The sequence below is a fragment of the Octodon degus genome, unplaced genomic scaffold, assembly GCF_000260255.1.
Source record: "Octodon degus isolate 3935 unplaced genomic scaffold, OctDeg1.0 scaffold00063, whole genome shotgun sequence".
Lineage (NCBI taxonomy): Eukaryota > Metazoa > Chordata > Mammalia > Rodentia > Octodontidae > Octodon > Octodon degus.
The window spans coordinates 1405267-1414898 of NW_004524639.1; the positions used below are offsets into that span (position 1 = coordinate 1405267).

The following is a 9632-nucleotide window of genomic DNA, read 5'->3' on the forward strand; positions in this document are numbered from 1 at the left end:
ACCTAGTTTCCGTTAAGTTGCTGCTGAGTTTGTTGCTGATCAATTTCTACTTTTCCTCGGCTTTTACTCTCTCGTTCCTCATCTTCTTCATCTCTCTCATCATTTCCACTATGGTTTTTACAATATAGTCTACAAAGATGAAAGATATTGTTATTGTTGATGAGAGCATATCTATGTTATCATTAGCAGATAAGGCTGGTACCCATATAAAATGTTTTTTCTCATTCACATTTAAAAACATCCCCAAACTAATTACAGTTCCGTTTCTATCTAAAACATAGGAAAGCATACTGTTACTGGGATTATAAAAGTTCATCTGGAATAAAACCTCTAGTTAAGGATGGCAGTTATCATAAAGGCAATTCGTCATTTTGCCTAGTAAGATTAAAGCAAGGTTTTGGGCCAACTTAAAACACAAATTTTTGGTGTGATAAAATAATAAAACTAAAAAATTGGGGGGGGTGTTGAGACAGGGTTTTACTATGCAGTTCAGGCTGGCCTCAAACTCAAAGAAATCCTTCTGCCTCAGCCTCCCAAGTACTGAGATTACAGTTGTACACATCAGGCTATAAATCCACTTTATATAATTTATAATCACATAAGAAAAATAGTCTACTATTTTAAGATAGTCTACATATACTACTAGTTGCCATTCAAATTCTGTGAAACAATTTTATTCAAATTCTTCAAATGCCCTTTCATCATTAGTATTCTAGCTTTCTCTAAAATACATTCCTCCATGAATCACCCACATCTTCCCAAATTGCATTCAGCTCTGTGTCTCAATCTAGATTGGTCCCTCTAACTTCTTTTTTGTCTCTTGACACTGACCTGTTTTGGGATGGGACCTGGCTAGATAGCTTTATCAACTGTACCACACTGTGGATTTTCTAGTACTATTTTGTTTCTCTGGTTATTCCAAATAAACTGAGAATAAGACTTAAGGATTTGGTGAGCTCTAGGTCCAACTTGCACATAAGTTCAAACATCCCAATTATTAGTGAACCTATGCTTGATCAATCAGTGGATTTCTACATTGTAAAGGGAGTCTTTGTCCTTTAAAACTACAAAGTGACTCTCAGAGTGGTTCACTGGCAACATACTTTTTCAACACCTTTTATTGGAATATATATGCTGCATTTTTGAAATTCATTAAGTTTTTAATAAAAATAGTAATGTAGGGGGCTGACAAGATAGCTCAGTGGGCTAAAGCATCTGCTTAGGCAAGCTTAAGCTAGTGCAGGGACTGTGGTTTGATCCCCAGCACCACATGCTGCACCAGCCCCGCCCCCAGGGTGGGCTGAGCCGGCCACAGAGTCCAGGCAGTGTGGTGCACACCTGTAATCCCAGCGCTGGGGAGGCTGAAAGCAGGAGGATCACTAGGAGTCTGAGCTGTGTAGTGAAACCCTGTAACAACCAAATACATTTTTAAAAAAAAAGTGGGGCTGGGGAGATGGCTCAGTGGAGTAAGTGCTTCCCTGGCAAGCGCAAGGGTCCAAGTTCTGGTTCTGCCACAAAAAAAAAGTAACGTAAGTGATTTGGGATAATCAGACACATGTGGGCTGATCTGAACTCAACGTTAGTCAATTATACATAGGAAGATGGAACAACACTAGAAAACTACTGCCCTCTTGTGGTCAGTAGTGGACAGACTATACAAGAATTCACCTGTCACAAACAGATACAAACTAAGTGTAACATTTGAGTAGAATAAAAGGCAAGAGTCGGACTGGAGTGCAATAATAACAACTGACTTCAATCCAATTTTGTTCATTGTTTTACTTTATTTTATTTTTCTAATGTATTTTAGTACCCAGTCTACAGGGTCTCACTACGGAGATCAGACTCACAGTGATTCTCCTGTTTTCAGCCTCCCAAATGCTGGGATTACAGATGCAGGCTACCACACCCAGCCTCAATCACAGTCTCAGTGTGTACCGGGGGTGGGCCCAGCAGGGCATGCTGCGGATCCAACCCCAGCCACTGCGCTCTGCCTAAGCAGATGCTTCAGTCAGCTGAGCTATCTGGCCAGCCCTGTTCATTGTTTTAGAGACTTCAAATATTTTCATTAGCTTTCAAAGAGCTGTGAAGAATTTGTACTTCTTAAATATTCCACATTGGGAACTACCTTTAAAAAATCTCATGATTTGAAATATCAAGAGATTCTCATACTGTGTCACCTATGAAGCATCTCCTAAAATATATACCCTGAATCAAATCAAACCTGTGAACCAGGACCAGGGAGATAGCTCAGTGACATAAGGGCCTGCCTGGCAAGTGCAAAGCCCTGAGTTTAATCCCCAGCATCAAAATAAATAAATAAATGAAAATAAAAAAGATTAGGAGGCCTGCGAACCGACTTATAGTTTACATAAAATGTGGGGAGAGTTTTATAAATAACATCACAAAGTAGCAGAGACAAATCTAGAATGAGACTTACAGAACAACTTATTGGGGTGCTTCAAGTAGGAGAAGAAAGTAAGGAGTGGGGTGGGGATGGTTCAATTTTAAGACAGACTTAAGAAATGGTAAATAGGGGCCAGGGAGATGGCTTAGTGAAATAAGTGCTTCCCTGGCAAGTGCAAGGGCCTGAGTTTAATCCCTGGTTCCACCAAAAAAAAAATTTAAAAAAGAAAGAAATGGTAAATACAGTGGCAGGATTTCATAAACATGCAGATTTGAATATATCAAGTCTAAAAAGGCATTTGCAAGAGTACCAAGGAAATGCAGCAATAGAGTGGGTATGAGATGATTTTAAGAAATGACTGTTCACATTATAACATGTTATAATGGGATAGTGATTATGTAAGAAACATCTATTGGGAGATGGTACTGAGGACTGAATTCTAGACCTCCACTGAGAGAAATTATTATTTTTTTTAAATTTTGATTTTGAGACAAGGTCTTGCCTAAATCACTATGTCACCCAAACTGGGCTTGAACCTGTGATCCGTGTGCCTCAGGCTCCCAGAGTACTAGGATTAGAGATGTATCCCACAACACCTGGAAAAGAAATATCCATGTTTCTAAGGGAGGCATACTGAAGTACGTAGGGACAAAGTGACAAAAGATTTTGCATTAACATACTTTTAGGGTAAAAACACAATATGAGACAACTGTGGCAATAACTAAATAAATGGAACAGGGAAAATTGTTACAGTGCTTCTATTTTTGTTTATATTTGGATATCATTTTAATGAAAGTTTCACCTAAAAGGACAAGTCCTTTGTTGTCAGAACAAATTTTAACCTTTTTATGGAATTTTCACTTGTGAACTATCTCACATGTTTCCTTACATGCCCTTCATTTGTCCAGACACCAAAGTCACAGGTGTCAACTGAACAAACAAGAACTCAGTAACAGAACTCACATTTTATGGTGAGACACTGACATGTTATTTATTTATTTATTTATCTATTTTTCTTTGGCAGAACTGGGGATTGAACTCAGGCTCTCGCGCTTGCCAGGGAAGTACTTATTCTACTGAGCCATTTCCCCAGTCCTGAGACTGACATTTTAGAAATGTATATTAAATAACTTTAAAATTCAGTGAAGGCAAAAATCAGGATAAACAAAACTAAAATTTATTATACACTTTTCTCATTCCTCTTCAAATATGATTAATTCAAGATCTAGAAAGGGCTGGTAAGGAAAGTCATATTTAGAGGACAGGGAAGCCTTTACATTCAGAAATAAACCTTCTTGTATTTCCTCCTATTTGTTGGTTCCTCTCTCCCCAAATTATTTGCACATAAATTCTCATTTGAATTCAATGGTTTCTATCCACAGCCACATTGAAAGCAGATTTAAAAAATACATTTTTATTATTATTTTGCATTTTAAAGAAAGGGTCTCACTGTGTTGTCCAAATTGTCCTCAAACTCACTATGTAATTTAGTCTGGCCTTGAACTCATGATCCCCCTACCTCAGCCTTCTGAATGCTGGGGTTATTATTTATTTTTATAAGCAGAATATATCTCTTGGGGAAAGAAAGCTCCTGTCCAACAGAAGGACAGGAGGGGGGTCCCAAGCAGGTGGTCCCCAGGAGGCTGTCTCTTCCAGTGACTTTGGTAGTGTAAAACCATGTGGGTCTAAGGTAAAGAACATGGGAACTCGCTTAGGTGGGCATGAGGTGGGACAAAACTATGGTCAACCAATGAGATAACAAGCATCATTGCTCAGGTAAAATTGATTAAGTCCAGGACCAAATGGGGAAACGAGTCACATAGCAAGCACACATGAATATAGAACAGGAATTTATCCAGTAGCCAGCTGGGAGCAGTTGGATTAGTGACCCTTCCTGGCTTCCTCAAGAAGATGATGATCAATCCTGGATGCTATATTTCTCGAAAGTAACATTGCCTAATGTTTTATAATATATTGTGAGTGTTCTACTTGGTAAAAATTATTAGACATTTTTAAAAGAAAATGTTATTTCAGACAATATTTATGGGTATTTTTCACTTAGAAGGCAAAAATGTTTCCCTATTCTCTTACTACAGATAAGTTTTGAGTTCAAAATCATACAAAGTAAAAAATAACTTGCTGATGTCAGTGTTTCCTTACAAGGTGTAACTAGGAAAATATGTCACACTGTACTTACATTTCTTAGAATCATTGACAATAAAAATATTAATCTGATTTTCGTAAGTCCTCCTCAAAATTTAGAGATAATTATAACTAAAGCTAGAGGGACTTACAGCAAATTCTCAGACTGCATGAATAAAGGGATCTAAAAGCCAGTGGGTTACAATTGCTAGCTTGTTAGCTCAAGTGCTCAGTCTTTGATTATACATGTTCTAATCTCTCAGAATCTTTGTTCTTTCCTAGAAGATACCAAAACCCAGATAATCATACAAGTAAACCTATAGCAAATATGCTACATTCCTTTTACTGGGATCCACCGGATTTTGTCTGTAGAGACACATATTAAGACCTTAACTATCTACCTCATACAAACCAGGTGAGCTGAGCCTTCTCGAGGTTTCCTGCCCTATTACAAGAGAAGTTCCTCTCACATTCCTTGGGCAGGGCTGCCTGCAGGAGGCCTGAAAACTAAACGTTATACCTTGCTCAGTGGGCCCAAGATCTGACACAAGTGCAGAAGTTAGAAGGGTCTGCAGGAATGAATTTGTCTCAGTTAACAGAAATTGCTGGGCTGACCTGATAGTTCAGCTGATTGAAGCACATGCTTAGGCAGAGAGCAGGGGCCAGGGTTCGATCCCCAGAGTGCCATGCTGGCCCCGCTCCTGTGGCATGCTGAGACTGCAATTGAGACTGGGCGTGGTGACATGCCCCTATAATCTCAGCTCTTGGGAGGCTGAAAACAGGAGAATCACTATGAGTCTGATCTACATAGTGAGAAAATGTAGACCCTGTAGACCCTGCCCTAAATACAGAAAAAAAGAAACTGCTCAGAGAGCTCTGGGATTATGATGTTCACTATCACTGCCAGTCTCAGAAAGATACTTTGATGCAGAAAATGAAAAGAACATTTCAAATTATCATGGATCCTAATGCAAATATTTTTATTCAATGATGGTTAGTGAAACATTTTTTAAACACTTAAAAAGTAAATCAACCTAAATGTCTAAAATAAGAAAATAGATTATTACACACTATATGTAAGAAAATCCTACCAGGCATGGTGGTTCAGACCTGTAATCGCAGATTTCAGGAGGCTGAGGCAGGAGGATCCCCACAAGTTTGAGGCCAGTTTTTTTTTTCAAGACAGGGTCTCATTATGTAGATTGGGCTGGCCTTGAACTCAACAGTAATCCCCTGTCTCAAGCTTCCTCAGTGTTGGAGGCATATGCCACCATACTCAGCTGGTCTACATAATAGGGAGGTCAAGGCCAGCCTGAACTACATAGCATGACCCCTCCCTCCCCCCACAAAAAAAAGCCCAACTTGTTTTTACACACTTATAAAAATGTCTGGAAAAAATACTCAGAAAAAAGAAAAGATTTTAAAGTTGTTATCTCTAGGTGGTAGAATTAAATTGACCCTAACTTTTTGTTACTTTGTTTTGAGACAGGGTCTCAGGGACTATGGAGTCCAAACTGGCCTTAAACTCTTGATCTTCCTGCCTCAGTCTCAGAAATGCTGCAGTAATAGGCATGCAATACCATGCCTGGATAACTTAAAAGATAACCATAATATCTAAATATGGCAAGCGCAAGGTCCTGAGTTCGATCCCTGGTACCACCAAAAAAAAATCTAAATAAAGGTAAAATTTAATAAAACAATTTTTCATGTAATCAGACTGTAGCTATTTAAAATAGGCTTATTTAAAATAATGATCAATAATGCGTTGCTCTTGAAAATGTGCATACAGTACAGAACTATCTAATGGAGAGTATGAAAACTGCCCCTCCTCTGGCATTCTTACACAACAAACAACAGGTAATAACACTGTTTGTTGGATGTTTCTACAGCTCTCCCTATGGATATACAAACATGCACATGTGGAAGGGCATAGGAAGGAAGTGTGAGTAGAATAATGGAGGCTGCCTTACAGGTCTGCAACGACACTAACAAACTCTGTCCTACATCTTTCTTACATTTATGTAAGAAATAACTATCTTGTGTGATGTATTTTTCCCATTACATAAGGCACATAGAATCATTATGAATAGAAAAGGATACCATGTTTGCTTTTCTAGACAAAACTGTCAAAAAGTTTGAATTTAATTAAAATTATATAAGGCCGGCCAAATAGCTCAGTGGATCAAAGCATCTGCAAGCAGGCTCAGGGGCCGGGGTTTGATCCCCTGGTTTGCTGTGCTGGTCCGCCCCCAAGGCATGCTGAGACAGTGATTGAGACTAGGCGTGGTGGCACATGCCTGTAGTCCCAGCTTTTGGGAGGCTCTAAACAGGGGGATCACTAAGAGTCTGATCCAGTAGTGAGACCCTGAACACCCTGTAGACCCTTCCCTAAAATACAGAAGAAAAATTATATTCAATTTATAGATTAATTTGGTGAGAACAGGTATTCTTCAATGCTGAATCATTCTATTAAGGAACACAATGTATTTCACCATTGATCCTTGTCTTATAAAATAATTTTTTAAAGGTTCACTATGGTGTGTGTGTGTATACATAAATGTGCAGTCAGGGAGAGGGGATAACCATTTTTCCTTTACATTTTCTAACCAGTTTTAAAAGTCATCTCATATTCTATGGCATGACCAAATATTCAGTGATTTTAGTAAGTTAACGAACATTATATTTATTATACATTTTTCCTTTTTTTAATTGATAGGAATGGAACTCAGGGCCTCTTGAACACTGGATGAACTCTACCACCAACCTATACTTCCAACCCCCCTTTCTTCTTTTGTTGCACCAGCTTAACCTTCTGAAAGAACACTTGACATCATGTTGGGTAGATCATTTAATGAAAGTGTATTTAGTCTACTGACTCAGTTAGAGGTAAACAGAATTACCGGAGACTCATTGAATACAAGGATTAGGGCTCAACCCAGACCTACTAAAATGAAATCCCTGGGGATGAGGTCAAAGCATGGACATCTCCAGAGAGGGCTCCATCTAACCTCAGGGGATTGAGGCTCATTCCTAGATAAGAACCAACGCTCCTTTGGTTCAATATTAAATAAATGATTTCTGTTTTCTCTTAAACACTCACTAAGTTTCCTAGCTTGCCAGATATGGTGGCAAACACCTGTAATGCCAAATACTTCAGAGGCTGAAGCAGGAGGATTCAAGTCTAACCTGAGCAATTTAGCAAGGCTCTGTTTAAAAAAAATTTAAAGGGCTGGGGGGGTAGCATAACACTCTCTGGGTTCAATCCCTGGTGCTGGAAAAAAAAAATTCAAGTTTATGAAGAATACTCATTATGGTATCTTAAGATTCAGAAATTAATGTTTATTATAAAGTGTTTTTCTTTATTAACTACAATAGAACACATTAATGCAGTTCTTAGATTTGTTTTTTTTCCATAATTTTATTGAGAAGCAAATAGCAATGAGACAGTTTCAAATCAAATTGGTAGGACAGTTTCAATAATTAACACATTGCATAATGCCTTCCTAGTGGTTATTTGTTGCACAAGATGCAGACATGATATCCTATTTATAAACACTATTATAACAAATCCCTCTATTCACTGAATCAAGAGAATATAGCTATACATCTATCCTAACCATTTTGAATACACAGATAGAAAATGGTCATTCATCTGTATAGCCCCTTTTTTGTTTAGTTCCATCATTTAAATATTACAGGTGTGTCTCCTAAATGAACTCTCTCCCTCACAAGGAGGAAACTGCTCTCTGCTGCAAAATCTTTGCCAAAGCTCAGTGGAGGGCATGGATGTAGTGCCCTTTACAGCTTCTAACCCAGAGAACACAATTTCTAGTGCTTCCAGGAGCCAGGCAGTTGAAGAATAAGGAGTACTGAGAACTGTAAGAAAATGAGAGACAGGGCACCTCTGCTAAGAGATGCTAAAAATACAGACTTCTATGAATATCTTTAAATATTCTGATGCCAAGAAAAAATTTTGGTCTATTAAAAAATTTAGATCTGTAAAAAAAAATATTACAGGTGTGTGAACTCAGCAAAATATTCCAAAATAGTCCAGTAGTCTATAATAGTATTGGGTCTTCCGCTTGACTGGCAATGTCAGAAATTGTTGACCTGAGTCCCCTACAGCTCAACATAACAACATGGCTTTACTTTTTACACTTCGTTTTTATACTTTTCTGCTGGATGGTTAAGACTAAGATAAAATAAGACCTACATTTTAAAATTCTTAAATTACAAAGCTGGATTTTATTTACCAGTATTTCACTTTGATTTTCATATATGAGACTGGCCTACAGTTCATTCTTTTATCTTTGTGAGGTTTGATAGTGCAGGTATGCATCCTTTACAGAATGAGGCAAGATTTCAACTTCTTTGTATGTGCTAGATTCCTTTCCAATATTTTGCAACGAAATTATTTGCTCCTTAAAAATTTGACAGAACTCCCTTGAAAAACATTTGTGCCTTTATCATTAAACAAAATGTGGTAAATTTTGTAACATCATTAGCATCTTATGCAGCTACCCAAATGATGTGATGAATGTGTCAATTGCTTTCCACACCAACTAGACCCTGAAGTTACTGGTTTACTGCTTACTAGGAATGTGAGAATATGGAAAGGTATTCCCACTTTCGAAGCCTCGTTAAATTTCAGAGAGCCTTACCACATTATACTCCACTGGATTAAAGAAATGGAATCAATCTAGCCCAAGGAAGGAGAGTAAGTGCAAGAACCATGAAAAAAGTGTCATGCAATCTAAAACTCCAAGTGCTTACTTTTTGTGGTGCTAGTGGCCAAACTCAAGGCCTTACACATGCTACAGAAGTGGTCTAGCACCAAGCTACACTCCAGCATGTTCAAATCTGACACTTTCATCATCCTTCCAAGACTATCACTCGGTCTCTGTCTTCACAGTCATATAACTCATCTCCTGTCTTTCTGTCCCAAATGTCTTGCACATGCCCATCTCTGTGCCTAGAATACCTCCTCTTAGTCCAACTTTGCCTTTTCTCTTTCAGTTTTAGCCCTACTTCCTTCAGAAAATTTTTAAACATTCCATGATAGACTAGTCTAGCTCTTCTTTTT

General features: G+C 38.2%; 1 protein-coding gene across 2 annotated transcripts in view; it reads right to left on the reverse strand.

The window, feature by feature from the left end:
• Positions 1-9632, reverse strand: part of Phf6 (PHD finger protein 6) — a 72261-nt gene that overhangs the window by 9128 nt on the left and 53501 nt on the right. The window contains exon 10 of one of the 2 annotated variants that reach the window (XM_004634477.2): positions 3-129. In XM_004634477.2, the coding sequence (XP_004634534.1) occupies positions 3-129 (127 nt within the window). Of the gene's footprint in view, positions 130-9632 lie in introns of both variants that reach the window. The other variant, XM_004634478.2, reaches the window with a different exon arrangement.